We start from the raw sequence: 20,526 nt of genomic DNA on the forward strand, positions 1-20,526 counted from the left end.
AAGGCTTCCTTGCGTTTCTTTTCTTTGCCGGGCGACAAGAAAAGTTTGCCATGCTGAAGCTTGAAGTTGACCCATGCTTCTTCATCGTGTTCCGAGAATTCGGCTGCGCAGCAGCTGATTGCCAAAAGCAAGATGATGAACTTCATTTTTAGGCGAAGTTGAGACTGAAGTGAAGAGTTGTCGAAAAAGTAAGCTATTTATACTTCAATTTTTGGATAATAGTTTTTGCGCAAAACAAGAACATTTGTCTAAATATGTCAGGTTTTCATCAAAGCTTAAGTAAATACACGTTTTGAAGATGTTGTTTTTTTCATTGACGCAAATCGAAATTTGTTTTTATTGCATAATTTAAGGCGTTTTTTTACTTTTAGAAAATTTTTTGATTCATTTTTCGAAAAATTTAATTTAAAAAAATTATATTAAATTAAGAAAAACAAATAAAAATAAATTAATGAATTTTTTAGAGGATTTTCAAATTATAAAACTATTTTAGATTTTCGCAAAATTTTTCTATTGGGTTTTAGAATTTTTAAGATTTTTCTTATAATTTATAAAAAATTAAAAATTAATTTTAACTTAATTAAGTTGACTTTTGACTTTAAAGTCGAAAGTAAAAGCCAATTAAGCTAATTTACTTTTTCTTAAGTAAAAGTTTAAGTCAACATGTAAAACTTTATTATTCAAAAAGTTTCAATTTTTGAATAAAAAAATGTTTGAAATTCAAAAAAATTTGGATTTATTGGAAAAATAAAGTTTTTAATGTTGACTTAAACTTTTACTTAAGTAAAAGTAAATAAACTTAAGAAGCTGATTTTATTACGATCCCAATGCACATTCACTTACAAATTAACCCAATGAGAAAATTTTAAATAAACGTCATACTGTTTCCCTCCAATTCATAAAATATAATTCAACTTCAACAAGTTCTTATTAAAAAAATATATAAAAAAAAAACTTTTGTGTTTCTTATCAATTTAGTTGAAAAGTCAGAAAAAAGTCTTAAAACAATAAAAAAAATTTGTTTCGTTTTTCGTATCTTGTATTTTTGCAAGTTTAACCAACTGAACAAAAAATTATTCAAGATCGGGTCTCAAAACATGGTTTGTGAAGAGTCCTCCCAAATTTCTATGGGTATTCGGATCACGTCTCATATCGATTTTAATGTATCCCAAATCGCCAAACCATGTATCCCATGAGTTACGAACGAGCCAATATGGAATCCATTCTCTGCGATTTTCTTCATATTGCATGCCATAGCCAACCAAGTTAACAGCGTGATTTGGGATTGCGTGATTTGGATATTGGATTGTCAAAACTCCCTTGAAACCATACAAACCACTCCATTCGCTTGCATCAACAGCAACAGCAAGAACTCCGTAAATGTTCAAAGCATTCTTAATTGATTCGTCATCGTTAGCGATGTAATGATTGCATGGACCTTTGTTGTCACGCCCTTTCATCTTGATAAGTTTGTGATTATGCTTGCGTGGATAATGGTTATTGCATCCTCCGTATCTTCCTGTGTATGGATATTCTTCTTCAGTAGCAACATCATTATCACGAATCCAATTCATGGCAATTTCAGCTGTTCCTCCATTACAACCACTGCGTTTGTATACACAATCGACTAAATGTTGCTCCGATAAGTCGACTTGTTTTCCGTATCTATGCCATTCAGCCCATTCGACAGCAGCAATAGCAGCGAAAGCCCAACACGATCCGCATGGGTTTTGATCTCTGATGGGACCAACGCCATCGTATACTGTCAAATTGAGACTTTGAGGGGGAGTTTGACGCAAAGTAATGCGATCTTCATCCTTGATCTTCTTAACATCATCCGAAACAACCAAACCCGTGAAACGTTCCATGAACTTTTCTTTAGTCAAATCCGAGAATGGACCAATTTCCTTTCTGTAATGAACATCTCCTCGTTCATAAGCTTTGTTATGCTCTTCGAATTCGTTGAAATTCTGCACAAATGCTTCCTTGCGTTTCTTTTCTTTGCCGGGTGACAAGAAAAGTTTGCCATGATCGAGCTTAAATTTGACCCATGCTTCTTCTTCACGTTCAGAGAATGCCGCAGCAGTGCTGACAATTGCCACAAATAAGATGATGAACTTCATATTTAGGCGAAGTTGAGACTAAAGTGAACGTTTGTTGGAAAAGTAAGCTATTTATATCTCATTTTTCATGAAGTTTTATTGAAAAAATAAGAAACATTTGTCTAAATATGTCAATTTTGCATCAAACACACTTTCGAATATGATGTTCGTTTCATTGACGTCAATTCAAAAAGAGTTTTCAATGCATAATATAGGGCTTTTTAATTTTTGAATTTTTTTTTTAATTTTTTAAATTTTGATATAAAATCTAATTGAAACCTTGAAACACAGAATTGAAACTTTTTACAATAAATAAGTATACATTTTTTAATATTTTCTTAAGACTTCTTCAGAATGCTAAAAAAAAAAATATTTCAGCAATCAAAGTTTTTTTTGAAATTTAAAAAAAAAATTTCATATTTCAATTTTTTTGTTATTTTACATACGATATCTTACATTCAAATGATTTTTTTGACTTTTTTAAGAAATTTCATTTTTTGAAACTTTTTGATAAAATTTTATAAAGCTCAAGTTCAAATTTATCATATTTCTTTCCTTAACTCATTTTTTCTTAAAAATATTCATGAAAGTTAAAATTTATCTTCTAAACGATCCAAAGTCACATTTACTTTCCAATAATAACTTTATTGAAAAATTTTAAAAATTTTGCCTTAAATTAAAAAATAAAGGCAAATTATTTTAAAGTTTTTTTTTTAAATAACTATAAAAATCTAATTGAAAGCAAAACTTATTTATCATATAAATCATTACAGTTGTAATAAAGTTGTTTAAAGTTAAAATGAAAATTCGAGTCAAAATTTATTTATTAGCTTTTGCTAATATATCGTTTATTTTTGAAAGTTCATGCAACTTCACAAGAAATTATTCAAGATCTGGGCGAATAACCCTGTTAGTGAAGAAACCTCCCATATTCTTCTTGGTATGAGGATCACGACGGGCATCGATCTTGATGTAACCTTTTTCGCCAAACCATGTATCCCATGAGTTACGGACGATCCAATAAGGCTTCGAGGGATCAGAGAAGTTGTAACCAACCAAGTTGACAGCGTGTGTGCATTCGGCGTTATTGTAATTGTTCTTTGTCAAGATTCCTGTGAAACCTTGAAGACCATCCCAATCTCCGGCATCAACGCAAATAGCGAGAACTCCATAAGTGTTCACGGCGGCTCTGATATCATCGTCATGATCCGAGATATAGACTGCGCAACGTCCCTTCTTATCTTTATGTCCCTTCATCTTGATGTGCTTGTGCTTGGGCTTCTTAACGTAGTTCTTATTGCATTTACCATACTTCTTGTTGTACGGATATTCTTCTTCAATAGCAACTTCATTATCACGAATCCATTCCATGGCAGTTGACATCCATCCTCCTTCGCATCCATCACGATCGTATACGCAATCGACCAAATGTTGTTCAGACAAATCGGTCAAAACGTTGCCAGATTTTTTACAATCTGTGTACTCAACAGCAGCGAGTGTAGAGAAAGCCCAGCATGATCCGCAAGGATTTTGATTCTTGATGGGTCCAACGCAAATGTCTGTACGAAGATCAACAACGGCAGGAGTGTGGGTACGCATAGCGACGTGTTCGCGTTTATGATGATGATGTTCCTTGACGTCATCAAAACGTACACCTGTGAAGCGTTTCATGAACTCTTGAGGTCTCAAATCCGAATATGGGCCAATTTGCTTGGGGTATGCAATCTCTCCGCGTTCAAAAGCCGCGTTGTGAACCTTGTAGCTCTTGTAGTTGTCAGCAAAAGCTTCCTTGCGCTTCTTTTCTTTGCCGGGTGACAAGAAGAGTTTTCCATGTTGAACCTTGAAGTCAACCCATGCGTCTTCGATTTCCGGATCTACTTCAGAAGCGGCGGCGAGAGCAGCGAAGGCAAAAAATAAGATGATGAACTTCATTGTTAGGCGAAGTTGAGACCTGATGTGAAGAATTCTCGGAAAAGTAAGTTATTTATACCTCATTTTTTGATGAAATTTTGCGAAAAACAGAAACAATTGTTCAAATATGTCAACTTGTCATTAAAACTAACATAAAACAAACACACGTTTCGAATTTGTTGTTGTTCTTTTTTTAGGTTAACTAATTTTTATTGCATAATATAGGGCTTTTTGATTTTTAGATAACTCTACAAAATCTTGTAATTTTTGACTTTTGAACAATCTTAATGCACTTTCAAAAACATTTGTCCAAATAGTATTTTAAATCAAACGTCATCTTTTTTCCCTCCAATTTAAGGAAAATTTAAACAATTTATAATTTACAATGAAAACAACTAAATCTTTTTATTAGTTTTTGCTGTTGTTTTGTTTTTACAAACAACTTTACAAGAAATTATTCAAGATCTGGGCGGATAACTTTGTCAGTGAAGAAACCTCCCATATTCTTCTTGGTTCTAGAATCACGGCGGGCATCGATCTTGATGTAACCTTTTTCAGCGAACCATGTATCCCATGAGTTTCTGACGATCCAATAAGGCTTAGCGGGATCTGACCAATTGTAACCAACCAAGTTAACAGCGTGAGTGCATTTAGCGTTATTGTAATCTCTCATTGTGAAGATTCCTGAGAAACCTTGAAGACCATCCCAATCTCCGGCATCAACGCAAATAGCGAGAACTCCATAAGTGTTCACGGCGTTCTTGATAGATTCATCATCATCAGCAATGTAGATAGCGCAACGTCCCTTGTTTCCACGCCCCTTCATCTTGATGTGCTTGTGCTTGGGCTTCTTGACGTAATTGTTATTGCAACGCCCATACTTCTTGTTGTATGGATATTCTTCTTCAGTAGCAACTTCATTATCACGAATCCATTCCATGGCAGTTGACATCCATCCTCCTTCGCATCCATCACGATCGTATACGCAATCGACCAAATGTTGTTCAGACAAATCAGTCAAGACTTGATTAGATTTGACACAATCTGTGTATTCAACAGCAGCAAGAGTAGAGAAAGCCCAACATGATCCGCATGGATTTTGATTCTTGATAGGTCCAACGCATTTGTGTGTGCGAAGATCAACTGAAACAGGAGCACGTTGACGCATTGTGACACGTTCATGATCATGCACAGCTTTGACATTGTCAAAACGAACACCTGTGAAGCGTTTTTGGAATTCTTGAGGCTTCAAATCAGAATATGGACCAATTTGTTTTTTGTAACTGATCTCTCCACGTTCGAAGGCTTCGTTGTGCTTCTTGTAGCTTTTGAAGTTGTGAGCAAAAGCTTCCTTGCGTTCCTTTTCCTTGCCGGGCGACAAGAAAAGTTTTCCATGCTCTACTTTGAAGTCAACCCATGCATCTTCGATTTCATCATCTACCTCAGATGCAGCGGCGAGAGCAGCGAGTGTCAAAAAGACGATAAAGAACTTCATGTTTTATTGTCAATTACTTCGACAACAACTTATGAGTGAAGATTGATGTAAAAATCGTCGCTTTTATACAAAAATATTCACGGAAGTAGAAGAAAATTCGATGTAATATGTTTACACAATTGTATTGACATGTAAGTTCAAATTTACAAATATTTTTAGAAAAAAGGGTATTTTTTTTAATTGACGTCAATACCAAAGTTTGTCAATATTGAAAAGTTTTAGCGCGTGTATTCGAAATATGTTTTAAAATTAAGGTTTCATGAAATCGTTGAACCGCATGAAATTCAATTATAAAAAAAAGGAAAAAATTAATTTTAAAGATTTCAAAGAGAAAGATGTTAAAATATTATTAAAAGATTCAAACTCACTAAATATGTTGATAACAAAAAAAAATTTTTTTTTCGTGAAATGATGAAATCAAAACTTTATTTTCAAACAAGTTTACCAATGATTTCCATGTTTTTTGGGATGTTTTCCTCTTCCGCCATTGCGTTTAACACGTGCTCTAATGACGGTATCAGTAAAAAGTCCTCCGCGGTTCTTTCCGCGCGAATCACGTCTTCCATCAAGGTAAATGTATCCGTTATGCCCGAAGTTTGTGCCCCATTGATTCTTGACAATCCAATAAGGAACTTCGTTACCCGAAGGATCTCTACCAATGTCATATCCAACCAAGTTGACAGCATGTTCACATTTCAAATTGTATGTATCGCGTTTCGTCAAAATTTGACTGAATCCATCTTCGAGGAAGTTCCAATCTTGAACATCAACGCAAACTGCGAGAATACCATAAGTAGCAAGAGCTTTCTTGATCTCTTCGTCATCATCTGCGATGTATTCGTGCGCTTTTCCATAAACATTTGCATCCATTTGCACGGGACTATTTGTACGTATGGGATCATATGGGCATCCTCTGAATTTCCTTGTATACGGATACTCTCCTTCAAGTGCAACGTTCACTTGTGCCATCCAATCCATAACTTCTGACATCCATCCGCCTGCACAACCATCTCGCCCGTATGCGCAGTCAACTAAATGTTGTTCCGACAAATCGACAGTATCTCCATTCAATTGCCAATAAGCGTATTCAACAGCAGCGAGAGTCGAGAAAGCCCAACATGAACCGCATGGATTCTGATCTTTAATTGGAGCATTGCCTTTATTTGGGCGCAAATCGAGTGTTCTTGGAGGAAATCCACGCAATGTTACACGAGGCGTGTTTTCGTTCACTTCAGGACGCATAACTCCCGTGAAACGTTTCTTGAACGAATCAAATGTCAAATCAGCATGACGAGTTATGGAAAGTTTGTATTTAGCTTCTCCTCGTTCAAATGCCTTGTTATGTTCGTGAATCCGATCATAGTTGTTGACAAATGCTTCTTTACGCTTCTTTTCCTTGCCCGGAGACAAAAACATCTTTCCATGTTCAACTTTGAAGTCGATCCATGCTTGTTCATGCTCCTTCGTGAATTCAGCAGCAGCAAAAGCAGCCAATAACAAAAGAGCGACAAAGACCTTCATCGTTTCTTCTTCTTCTTCTTACGCTGAAGAGAGAATTGAAAATGATGAAATAACAAAACTGATTTCTGCTCTTATTGAAAATCTTGCATAACAATTTTGCAAAAATATTGACCAAAAGATCAAAAAACTTGATTGACATTACACTTGAACTAACATTCGCTAAATCGTCTATTTGAAAAAACATGTCAAAGGTGATTTTTTCGCAACAACCTTCGAGAGAACAGAGGTAAAAACAAGTTGATGTTTAAACAATTGGCGATCGTTTATGTCAAAAATTGTTGTTGTCATGAAGATTTTGACGAAAATATTTGCTTAAGTTGAGTCGATGATCAATATTTTTCATCCATTGACACACTTGAGTCAATATTCTTCGAACGTTCAAAACAAATGAAAGCTTCTCGAAACTTCTTCAGAAAAATAATGTTGATATGACATGAAAAAGTAAATTTTTTGAAAAAACTCATAAAATATGAAAATCATACAAAATCCAAAATTTCGCTCGATTCAGTTGTAATTTTGGTTGCGAATGTCAAAACTTAGCAAATGAAGGCTTAAATTAATGCTGAGGGTGAAAATGCTTTCAAAATTTCTACTCTGAACTGAAACATTGAAAATTAATGAACTGATGATTTAAAAAAAAAATTGCCCTATGATCAATTTGACTTAGATTTTTACGCTAAACGTCACAAAAATTAAGAAAAACCTCACTCTGAAAGAATAAGCGAACGAAGAAACATGTAATTTTATTCTTCTAGGTAAAATTTAAGAAAGAGAATCATTTGTGACTTTGAGAATCATCAATTAAAACATTAATTTTTGTTATCAGGCCATCTTGGATCCAGTGTGGCATCCATATCATCCCCCATTTTGTTTTGTCCAATTAAAAAAAAATTGTTAAAAGATAGATTTTTATTCATTGTTGGATTAAAAAAAAGTATTTTTTGTAACTAAAACACTTAAGTCAATATTATCCAAGCAAATTTGCGAAAAAAGTAAGTAAATATTTAAATATTTCTCACTTTTTTTTACATTTTATTCAATGTTAGCTGCCCAAATGTAGTCAGTTTTGAATCCTGCCTTATTTTTCTTCGTTACAGGATCACGATCCATCAACATGCGAATGTAACCTTTTTCGCCGAACCACGTATTCCATGAATTTCTGACAATCCAATAAGGAATCCAACGTTGTTGTCTTTGATCGTATTCCATGTCATAACCTACCAAGTTGACCGCATGTGTGCATTTCGCGCTATTGTAATTATTCATCGTGTAAATTCCCTGTTTATAACCTGACCAACCTCCAGCATCGACGCAAATCGCAAGAACGCCATAAGTGTTCAAAGCATTTTTAATCGCAATATCATCATCGGCAATCTTAAAGTTACTTTTGTCTTTTTTCATGGCAACGGGACGTTTACGAGCGCATTGTCTATTACATTGTCCGAAACGTTTTTGATAAGGATACTCATCTTCCGTCGCAATTGAGTTGGTTTGAACGAAATTCATCGCATCTGCCATCCATCCGCCTTGACATCCATCACGTTTGTACACGCAATCGACGAGATGTTGTTCCGACAAGTCGACAACTTTTCCCGTCTTTCGCCAATAAGCGTATTCTAAAGAAGCGCAAGTCGAAAATGCCCAACATGAACCGCATGGATTTTGATCTTTGATGGGACCAACGCCGGCATGTGTTCGCAAATCCATTTTCTGAGGCGGAGTTTGACGTAAAGACACTTCATGTTCGCGATCTTTGCCTTTTCCTTTGTTGTGTTCGGGCACAACGACGCCTGTGAAGCGCTTCATAAACGTCTCTTTTGACAGATCTGTGTATTGGTTGACATCCATTTCGTACAGCGATTCTCCTTTTTCGTACGCCTCATTGTGCGCTTTGATTTCGTCGTAATTCTTTAAGAAGTTGTCTTTGCGTTGCTTTTCTTTGCCGGGCGACAAAAAGAGTTTGCCGTAGTCGAGTTTGAAGTTTAACCAAACTTCTTCTTGCTCTTTGGTATAGTCGGCGACAGCAGCGGCGATTCCCGTAAGAGCTAATAAAGTAACGAATAGCTTCATTTTTGTTGATTTCTCGTTCTATGAGGAAGAACTTGAGACTTGAAGTGACAATTGTTCCCATTTCGTCTTGTTTTTATACAAATAAAATTACACGCGAACACGGAAATTGACAAAAATATTTACAAAACAGCCGAAAATATTACAAAGCATCTGTTTCAACAATGTAAATAGGAGAGAAACAAGTCTTATGTAAGTAATAATAATTAAAATTAATAATGACAATTTTTCTTAATTTTGAAATTTTCATTTCATAAGAAAATTTTTAATTAATTTTCGTATAAAAAATCATTCAAAAATCAAAATTTTGATGGAAAATTTATAAAAAAATCATAAAAAATCGAGTTAAAACAAAAAATTGTTGCCACGCAAAAACATTTCATCACGTTTTTGACGTTTTAGATGAAAAAATTAAGCAAATGTTTACAAAGGTGAAAAAAATTAGAACGTCAATTAATCTTCACGCGCAATTTTTTTTATTGACGCAACTCATAAAACTGGCACAAAGCTCAATATTTTAAATATGAAGATATCAAAAATTGAATAATTTTTAATTTTTTTTTGTGAAACTTCTATTCAAAAGTTAAAAAAAAAAATTAAAAATTGAAAAATAAAAAATACGTAATTTTTATTTTGAGAGCCCATTTGATGATTTTTAAGCTTGAAAGTAATCAAAAGTCATACAAAAGTGCTTTGGATGCCTTTCTGAAGGTTCATAAGCTTAAAAATTGAAAAATAAAAAATACGTAATTTTCATCTAGAGAGCCCATTTGATAATTTTTAGGCTTGATATTAATAAAAAATCATACAAAAGTGCTTTGGATGCCTTTCTGATGGTACTCAAACTTAAAAATTGAAAAATAAAAAATACGTATACGTAAAAAACGTAAAAATTTTTATTTTGAAAGCCCATGATTTTTTTGTCATACAAAATTTTTGGATGCTCTGAAATTGAAAAATAAAAAAACGTAATTCTTGAAAGTAATCAAAAGTCATACAAAAGTGCTTTGGATGCCTTTCTGAAGGTTCATAAGCTTAAAAATTGAAAAATAAAAAATACGTAAAAAATACGTAAATTTTATTTTGAGAGCCCATTTGATGATTTTTAAGCTTGAAAGTAATCAAAAGTCATACAAAAGTGCTTTGGATGCCTTTCTGAAGGTTCATAAGCTTAAAAATTGAAAAATAAAAACGTAATTTTTATTTTGAGAAAATGATTTTTAAGCTTGAAAGTAATCAAAAGTCATACAAAAATGAAAAATAAAAAATACGTAAAAAATACGTAAATTTTATTTTGAGAGCCCATTTTATTATTTTTAAGCTTTAAAGTAATCAAAAGTCATACAAAAGTGCTTTGGATGCCTTTCTGAAGTCATCAAAAAAATTTGAGAGCCCATTTGTGTGTGTTTCAAATGCAAGCAAAAGTCATAATGTGAGAATTTTTATTTTGAAGCCCATTTGATGATTTTTAAGCTTGAAAGTAATCAAAAGTCATTTCATTAAAAATTGAAAAATAAAAAATTTTACGTAAAAAAATTTTATTTTGAAAGCCCATTTGAAATTTTTAAGCTTGAAAGTAATCAAAAGCAAAAAGTCATTTGGATTTCATGAATTAAAGCTTATTTCGTAAAAAAAAAAGAAAAAAAATTCTATGAAATCGCAAAAATCATATTTACAGTTAATTAAAACTTCATTATTCCGCTCTCGGTTAGTTTTTTCTCATTAGACGAATAATTCAATTTTACAGTAGAAAGCAAAAAAATTCAAACCAATTAAACTTTTTTTTTGGTTTGTTCTTTTTTTTTATTTTACTTTAATTATTAAACATTTACATCAATTCAAAAAAAATGCATTTCTAATCTTTTTTGTGGAAATTTTCTGGCAAACGAACTCCCGTAAATCGTTTCATGAACTCCTTGTTCGACAAATCCGAATACGGGCCAATGGATTTTCTGAAATGGTTTTCGCCGCGTTCATAAGCCTTGTTGTGCTCCTTGATATTGCGAACATTTTCCATAAAGTTGGCTTTACGTTTCTCCTCTTTGCCGGGAGACAAGAAGAGCTTGTTGTGTTTCAGTTTGAAATTCAACCATTCTTCCTCTTCCTCATCGGTGTAGCACGAAGCGACAGCTACGAGAGTCAAGAAAATGATGAGAAATTTCATCTTGATCTTGTTTTTTGTTAAAAACAAAAAAAAAATAACGTTTTCTTCTTCTTCTTTTGTGTGTGTTTCAAATGTTACTGCTGATGAGAGGAGCAATTTGCGCGTCTTTTATACGAATTGAAGTCGACGATATTTTTTTCGAGTTTTTTCTCATTAAAGACAACGACAATTGTGTCAACAATAAATGAAGTCAGCGAAGGAAAAACCCATTTTTGGTGAGAAGTTTTTGGGAATTCCTTGAAAAAAACATCTAGATGTAATTTTTTAAAACAAAAATAAGAAAAAAAAAATTTAAAAATGTAAAAATTTTGAGTGAAAAATTTGTTAATTTTGAAAAAAAGGAAACTTGAGAAATTTTTGGAAGAAAAAAAAACATGGAACGAAGCATCTCATCTGTCGTTTCATTCGATACTAACATACGATCGAATATTCTAGAATATTTTAGACAAGAACACGTCAACGTTAAACTCGCAAAAAACTGAACACTTGAGTCAATATGAAGTTTCGAGACTTTTGATATTTTTTTTAGAGGTAAGTGAAAAAGTAGAACAAATTGAAAGAAAGCGAAAAATTTTTAATTCAAAGAAAATGAAAAAAAAAATTATTTATTTAATTTTTCAAGCTTAAAACATAAAAACAAAATGAATTAAAAATTATTTCATTTTTTACAAAAATATTTTTTTTAAATTAAATTTTAAAAAACATAAAAACAAAATTTTTTAAAAGTTTTAAAAGCAAAATTTTTTTTTAATTAATTTTTATTATTTTTATTTAATTATTTTTTTTTGTTAAAATCTAAATATTTAAATTTAATAAAAAAAAAAATCAAAAAGTAAATTAAAAATTGAAAAAAAAATAATTTTTAAATTTTATTGTATTTTTTTATTAAAGCAAATTTAAAATTAAAAACGTTTAATTTTTGAATTGATTAAATTTAAAAAAAATTTTTTTTATTTATTTTTAATTTTTTTATTGAAAATATTTAATTTTTTATATTTTTTATTTTATTTTATTTTTTATTTTATTTTTTTTTATCGACAAAATTTTATCAATAATTAAAGTTCATTTTCATTTTCGGGCATTTTCACGCCCGTAAATTGCTTCATGAACTCCTCTCGTGTCAAATCTGAGTACGGAGACAGACTTTTTTGATACGAAAATTCGCCTTTTTCGTATTTTGCATTGTGTTCCTGAATTTCTCGATAATTCTCCAAGAAATTTTGTTTGCGTTGCTTCTCTTCTTCCGGAGACTCGTAAACTTTGTCATATTTTGCCTTCCAATTGTTCCAAATTTCGTTTTGCTCTTCCGTAAACTCGCTCATTGCAACAGTGACGCAGATCAAAAATACACAAATGATAATTTTCATTTGGATAAAAAATGCTTTTTTGTTTAAAACTCAATTGTTACTGACAATAAATCGAGGTATTGAACGAAATTTATACGATTTGTAGGCAAATAAACGAACTTTTGTCAGCAGATGTGAGAATTTCGATCTAAATGAGACTTTTTAAAGTGAATCATTGGATTTTCTGGATATGTTTGCATTTTAATGCAAAAAGAATTCGATCGTCGATGACTCATGAACACTTGGATCAACATTTTAAATAACGCGTTTTTCCCCATGCGTCAATTAATTTTTTAAAAAATAATTTTTTGTGACACAGTTGAATGACATTTTAAGAATGTTGATGTAAAATGTTCATTTTGAAGCTCTAAATGTGCATTTTTTTATTAAAAAAATTCAATTTTGTTAAAAATTTATTTTTTTTTATAGAATTCGAGGCTTAATGAGGAAGCGCGTGTAAAATATTGACAAATTAAATTCCGAAAAAAATCCATATTAGTCAAATATTGATCGCCTCGTTACAATAACACGACAAACCAAACAGAAAAATATTGTCTCCAGGTGATCAACCGAATTTTTTTTTTTTCGTTATTTGTTTTGTCGATTGAAAAAAGTCTTCCGCATCGCAAGATCATGAAAAGCAATAACAGCCAATGTCCATCATACCATAAATCAATTTGTTGGTTGGATGCACAGCAAAATGTTTTTAATATAAAATTGAAAAATATAGAAAAATAAAGCTGGCAACAGGCAATTGTTGATACGATAAAAACAAAAATAAAATTTTCTTCCCTTTTCTCGGAATTTTTGATTGTCATTTTGTGTTAGTTGGCGCCTTGTTAAAAAGATAAAACAAAAAAATAAGAAAAATTGTCGTCCCTTTTTTAGATGCTTTTTGTTAAAGTTCGAATTTTATCTTCAATTTATGCATTCATTCAATTTTTTTCGATTTCGAAAAAAAAATTGATTTCGAAAAAAAAAATTAATTTCGAAAAAAAAATTATAATTTCGAAAAAACAATTCTTCAAATTTTCGAATATAACTTCGAAAAATTTCAAACTTCGAAAAAAAGTTTTTCAAATCTTTCGAAAATTTGAAAAAAGTAAAAAAAAATTTTATTTAAATTTTTTTCGTTTTAAAAATTTAAAAATTTTTTAAAAAATAAATTCTTTTCTGAAAATATTAAATTAAAAAAGAAAAATTTTTAATTTTCAAAAAAACAAAAATTTAAAGAATTTTTTTACATTTTAAAATTTTTAAATTTTCGAAAACAATTTTTTTTAAATTAATTTTTTTCTTTTCTATTTTTATAGATAATTCCGTCAAAAAAGGACCATAATTGAGTAATAAAAAGCCCGGAATGACAAATCACTGAAGGTCACAATAAAATAACAACATTGCCGTTAATCATTCCCAAATTTGACGCACTTTATCACAAATGAACACTTTTTGACGTTAATATTGCATAACATTCCTCGCCTCTTTGTGTGGATCGACTGTAGAATTATTAGAATAATATTCCGCACGTTTCGCAGACGACTACGATGACGACGCGTTCACGGAAAATTTAATTTATTACCTGTATCATAACACCCAACTAAGCATGATTAATTTGTGCAGTCGTAAAAATTCGTGTAGAAGCTATATAAGTGGCAACACGATGAAAAATCTGCTTTTAGTTTTCCTTTATTTACCATTTGTCGTGCATCGTAACACGAGCGAAGAAAGAAAATAAACGCTTTTCGTGATAACAAGAAAACCTGCGTTTTTGCTAAATGGTGCGATGATAAAGATTGCGGAATATTTAGTGCTTTTATTGGTAGTTTTTGCCGCACAATCAAAGGTTGTTCCTTTTATTATTTCTTTTTCTGCGAAATTTCTTCGTATTTTTCGTTAATTACCATTGTTTTGCAAACACAAAACGAAAAAAAACAACAAAGCGAAAGGAAAACTTTGAAAATCTGACTAAATATTGTGTTTTTCATAGTTTGCCGTATAGTTCGGCAATTAAATCAAATATTTCATGAGGAAAAGTTTTAATTTTTTGTGAAATTTAAGGAAATTATCGTTTCACGGAAAAACATAGACCGAGTGAATAAAGTTTAAAAGTACAAAAACTTTTGTAATTAAGCATAACTTTTGAAAAAAAATGCATTTCGTGATGAAAATACTCTTCGAGCGTTAATTTTCGAAGAATTTATTTAAATTTTTTATAATAAAAAAATAATTAATTTTTTTTATAATAAAAAAATTAATTAATTTTTTAAAATTTATCTAAAAAATTAAAATTTTTAAGTTATAACTTTTATAAAAAATTATTTTTTTCTTTTAAAAAATTTAAAATTTAAAAAAAATTAAATATTTAAGATTTTTGTAATTTTTTTTTTATTTTTTAAATTAAATTTTAATTTTTTTATTTTAAATTTTTATTTGTAATTTTTTTAAAATTTAAATTTTTTAGTTAAAACTTTTATAAAAATTAATTTTTTCTTTCAAAAAATTTAATTTTTTTTCAAAATTTTAAAAATTGAGGATTTTTGTAATTTTTTTTCAAAAAATGCGCTTAAAAGACAATTTTTTTACTTCTTTAAAAAAATTTACATTTTTTATGAACCATTTTACACGAAAAAAATCCATTTCAATCCATTCAAGTGTCATTTTTACAATTTTTATGCGGGCAACAAAGAAAACGTCTCTCGTCGTCAGTATCAAAGTTAAACAAAACTACAAAAAAAAAAGTGTCATTATCTCCATTAATGTCTCTCCGGAACGAAATTTCATGTCGACACACAAACTTCTTTAAGATGATTACCAGATATTATCTCTGAAGGTGAAGCGAAAAAAAAAAATAGTACGAAGAGAGATTATCACTGCAAGTCATTAATTTGTATTTATATGAGGATGAATATTAAGAATTTGTACCTTCGGGGCAGTGCAAAATAGCGAAAAATTCAGAAAAAAGACAAACAAAAGTCGAAAAATGTTTAATGATAATCGGAATTTTTCGCGTGGAAAGATTTTTTTTGTTGATTCCCAGTTGGATCGTGAAATTAATTAAAATAATTTTTCTTTATTTTCACGGTTGAGTAAAAATTAATTTTTTTATCTGAATGATTTTGCGTTTTCATTATAAAAATATTTTTTTTTTCAATTTTTTATTAATTTTTCTATTTCAGAAAATTTTTTTAAATAATTTTTTATCTATTTTTTAATTTTAAAAAAAATAATTTTAATTTAAATTAATTTAATTTTAAAAAAAAAATAAAATTATTTATTTTTCAATTTTTTAAATTAAAATTCAATTTAAAAATGATTTTAATTAAAAAAAAAAAAAAAAAATTTAAATAAAATTATTAAAAAAAATTAAAAAATATATTTAAAAAAAAATTATTTTAAATTTTTTTAATTATTAAAAAAATAATTAAAAACAAATGATTTTTTTTTTAATTTAATAAATAAATTTTTAACTCAACTAATTATTAAATTTTTTTTTTTCAGTTAAGCAATGGACAAACGAATTTGTATCAAAAGGAACCTGCGATAATTCAAGCTGGATCACGCCCTATCGAGAGATTGCTTTATTTGGAAGACGACGGCGTTCATTATCAATGTGTGCAAAAATGTTATCCAATTGCCAAACCTCCGCCTCCGCAAGATCCTGTCACGGAAAAACCTTTGCCGCCCATTGTCGAGCCTCCTCCGCCTGAAGCTCCTCCCGTTAGAGCTCTGAAACTTCCGACGCCTGTTTTGCAAATTCAACCAACGAAGTTGCCTCAAGTTGTCCCGATCACTTATTGTCAATTGATGTGTTTGCGTTATCCCTATTCGGAGCAATGTGCGCGTTGCAAAAGACCTGTCATGATAAAAAAGCCCGAATTGATTGAAATTCCAACAACAACAACGACAACGATTGCTCCTCCTGCAGTTCAAGTCAACGAAGCGCCTCCCGTTCGCGTTCAACCGCCGCCGCAAGTAATTTTCAACACGATGCGTTGCTGTTATCTCAATCATTGCACGGTTTTGCCGCTTCAACCAACATGCCCGAGCATTTGTTACGAGCCATGTGACGCAATGTGCACCGGAAGATGTCAAACGAACCCAACTTGCCCGAACAAATGCGCCGAAGTCTCGGAGAAATTACGCGAATACAAAATTAAATTCATGATTTGGTTGCACGCGAAACTGGATGCCATCAAATTAACGCATCGCCAAATGGTAGAAGAGTGCATTATGAGAACGCGATCCCATTACGTCGCTTCCGTGAAAGCTCTTCAGTCGCAAATTAAGGCGGCACATCCGTTACTGTTCACCGAGCAAAATTCCGTTGCGGGAAATCCGTCGCTGCGACGCGCTCATGGCATTCAAATCAACATCCTCGGGCAGCAAAATGTCGGCGGCGGACAGGGAGGTTCGAGCGAAGGGAGTCCCGCGTTTCATGTGAATCAAAATATTGGGATAAGTAACAATGATCCGGGAGACGAAGCAGAAGTGCCCACAGATGCGCCAACAGGAACGGAATCAACAACGACGGCGACGTAAAAACGGAGGAAAAGAAGAAAACACTCATTAAAATTTCATCAGCAGAGTCATGAAAAATTAGACGGCACGTCAAAGATATGCAATAATAATTAAATTTCAACCACAAACGGAATTACCGTAGCTCTTCTTTTGTACTTCATCAAATAATCATTACTTTACTACACGTTGGATGACTTGAAACGGAATAAAAAAGAGATTGAAAAGAAATTTCGTGATACGAGGATTTTTTGAAATTAGCGCATTTTGAACAAATTTCATGATTTTTCACTTTTTAAAATTTTCATCAATTTTTTTGTAAGTTAAAAATTTCAAAATTATTTAATTCTAAATATTTTTTAAATTATTTTTCTTTTAATTTTTTTTTCTCTCAAAAAAATTAATTTTTTTTTAAATTTTATTCAATTAATTAAGATTTGAAAACATTTAACAATATTAAAAATTTTATTTTTTTTTCTTATTTTTAAAAATTAAAATTAAAAAAAATAATTATTTAAAAATTTTGAAATAATTATTTTTAAAATAAAAAAAAAATAAAATTTAAAATTGTTGATATTGTGAAATGTTTTCAAATCTAAATTAAATTAAATTTTCAAAATTTCAATTTCTTTTTCAAATCACTAATTTACTAAAAATATTTACATTTTTTCTTATTTTACAAATTTTCAAAATAGGTATATTTAATTGTTTCTCAATTTTTAGATTTTTTTTAAATTAAATTTTTTTTTTCAAAATTTCAAATAATTTTTTTTTCAAATTTCAAATGAAATATTCAATTATTTTATTATTAATTAATTAATTAATTTTTTGTTCTGAAAATTTTTCTAAATTTTAATATTAAATATTATAGCAATTTTTTAAAATTTTATTTTTGAGATGTTTCAATTTTTTCTCAAATTTTTTATTAAAACTTCAAATTATGAGAATTTTGTATTTTTTGTTTTTTTTTACAAAATTTTTAAATATTTTAATTTTTTTAATTTTACGATTTTTTTATATTTTATTTTTTAAAAATATTTTGAAAAAAATGTTTTTTTTTTCAAATTTAAAATTTTTAATTTTTTTAACTCTTTTGTAAGTTTTCAATATTTTTTCTTGATTTGAAATTTTGAATAATTTTCGAGCTTTTTTTTCTTAAATTGTATAACTATTTTTTTTAAATTTTAATAATTTAATTTGAAAAAATTTAAAAAAAAAATTTTATTATTTTTCAAATTTTCAAAAAAATATTTTAATTAATTATTTATTCATTTTTCGAATTTTTAAGAATTTTTTTTTAATTTTTTTTTTCTAACCAAAAATTAATTTTTTTTTGTTCTGAAAATTTTTATAATTTTTTCTAAATTTTTAATATTTTTTTTTTATATTTTTTTAATTTTTTCACAGACAACATTTTCACAAAAAACTTTTATTTTTTCACAAAATCCGTCAAAAAAAGCAACAACGAACAATAAAAAAAAAGACAGTAAGTGAATTGAATCATGAGCGTTATAATAATATCATAAATAATGACGAAAGCACACAAAAAAAGAGAAAAGAAATTTAAATAATTTGTGAGTGAGAGTGTTTTTCAATTTTCTTCCGTAACTTCTTTCGCAACTTCCGCGCAAATCTCAAATTCCAATCGTTGCTGTTTACGTTGGAAATTAAGTAAAGAAAATCTGCGTTGTTACCGAGATATTTGCTTACGAGCCGCTCAAATTCCCCCCAAACTCCCAACAGATCTAATCAAAAATTGACTACAAACGTATTAGTGAAGCACTTCTTTAAAGCGAAAAAAAAAACATAAAAAATAGAAAGAAACCGAAGCGATGTGATGATGGATTATGTAAATTCAATTTTCACAACATTTCGAATCCCTCGACTTTGGTTCCGCAAATAAACCGAGAGACGATAGCAACACGCCAAGCACTTAGCTGACAATATTTTAGCATAAGATTCGTTAGATAAACAAATTGAAACAAAAAAAAAGTAGCGGACTTGCTTTTAAATATCTTCTTTTTTGTCGTTTTTTGACAAATGATCGTGAAACTTCTCACCCTTCAAACAAAAAAAAAAAAAAATCGGAAAAAAGTCGAATCAAAAAATTTATTAAATTTTGATAAATTTATCGTTATCCCCCAATGTTTGACAGGTCAGTGAAGCGACTTTTTTACTGTTATTTTTTTTTCTGGCTTAATAAACGGATATTCTTCACGGCATGACAGAAATATCTCGAATAGCAGGTAGTATCGTGATTTGATTAATTGTCCCATTTACAGTACGCTGACGAGGGTGACTGCTTTTTATTAGTTTGTTGGTACCTTTTCTTTTTATTACTTCAAGTGTACAGCTCGAGATGACGTCAAAAAAACGACCGAAATTTTATTATGGTATCGAATCATCTTCATTATCTTCGAATTTTCTCGAGTGATTTTCTTTTCTTGTTGTTTTTTCGAGTGTCGGTAATTATGCTTTGTTACGTTCGCCGCTATTTTAAAGGCAATTAAAGACATTTTTTATGATTAATGGAAGATGAAAAATCTAATAAATTTTTTATTGAAGTGCAGTTGATGAACTGAAACGGGAATTTATGAAGTGTTGAGAATCGAAGTTGTGTAATTGAGGCGCATTTTCCAATTTTTTTTTCTATTCCTGAAATTTTTATTTTTTTTTTCATATATTTTTTGAACTTTTAAAATTTAAAGTTCTTGTAGCTAAATACATATTTAAAAATTTTACAAAAGTTTATTTTTTAAAAAATTTTTTATAGATTTAAAAAAAATTTAAGCTTTTATTCAAAAAAAAATAATTTTTTCTATTTCTGAATTTTTTTGTTAATTTTTTTTTGAAATTTTAAATTTAGTTCATAAATAAATATTTAAAAATTTTATTTTTTTGTTATTTTTTATATTTTTAATTTTTTTAAATTCAATTTTCAAAAATAATGTTTTTAATTAAATTAGGTAATTAATTTATATATTTTAATAAATTTATTTATTAATTTTCGACTAAAAAAGTTGTTTGACAATTTTTTAAAAAAAAATATTTAAATTTTTTAATCAATTAAATTTTTATTTAAAAACTTTCTTTAAAATTTAAGTTAAAAAAATATTTTTAATTTTTTGTTTTTGATTAATTTTTGAGTATAAAAGTTGTTTAAAAATTGGTTTAAAAAATATTAAAAAAAAAAATCAAAAAATTTTTTAATCAATTAATTTTTTATTTAAAAATCATTTTAAGATTTTTTGAAAATTTAAGTTTAAAAAAAATACTTTTTTTATTTTCAATAAAATAATACTTTTTAAAAGTTTATATTTCAAAAAAAAAAATTTTTTATTAATTTTCGATGTTGTTTGAGAATTAATTTGAAAAAAAATCATTAAAATTTTAATGAATTAATTA

The 20,526-nt window shown here is 29.4% G+C and overlaps 5 protein-coding genes across 5 annotated transcripts in view; all 5 read right to left on the bottom strand.

The window, feature by feature from the left end:
* LOC134833530 (tachykinin-like peptides receptor 99D) overlaps positions 1-20,526 on the bottom strand; it is a 53,248-nt gene that overhangs the window by 29,666 nt on the left and 3,056 nt on the right. The gene's annotated exons all lie outside the window — the stretch shown is intronic.
* The window catches only part of LOC134835870 (general transcriptional corepressor trfA-like), a 131,396-nt gene that overhangs the window by 21,429 nt on the left and 89,441 nt on the right, over positions 1-20,526 (bottom strand). The window lies entirely within an intron of this gene.
* Positions 2,985-4,034, bottom strand: LOC134833244 (uncharacterized). Its single transcript, XM_063847504.1, has one exon. It carries the CDS (start codon positions 4,032-4,034, stop codon positions 2,985-2,987), a length of 1,050 nt encoding a protein of 349 aa, XP_063703574.1.
* LOC134833245 (crustapain-like) lies at positions 5,950-7,029 on the bottom strand. The gene has a single exon (XM_063847505.1). It carries the CDS (start codon positions 7,027-7,029, stop codon positions 5,950-5,952), a length of 1,080 nt encoding a protein of 359 aa, XP_063703575.1.
* On the bottom strand, positions 8,062-9,099 carry LOC134833251 (uncharacterized). The gene has a single exon (XM_063847512.1). It carries the CDS (start codon positions 9,097-9,099, stop codon positions 8,062-8,064), a length of 1,038 nt encoding a protein of 345 aa, XP_063703582.1.

This window comes from Culicoides brevitarsis, chromosome 3 (genome assembly GCF_036172545.1).
Source record: "Culicoides brevitarsis isolate CSIRO-B50_1 chromosome 3, AGI_CSIRO_Cbre_v1, whole genome shotgun sequence".
Classification (NCBI taxonomy): Eukaryota; Metazoa; Arthropoda; class Insecta; order Diptera; family Ceratopogonidae; genus Culicoides; species Culicoides brevitarsis.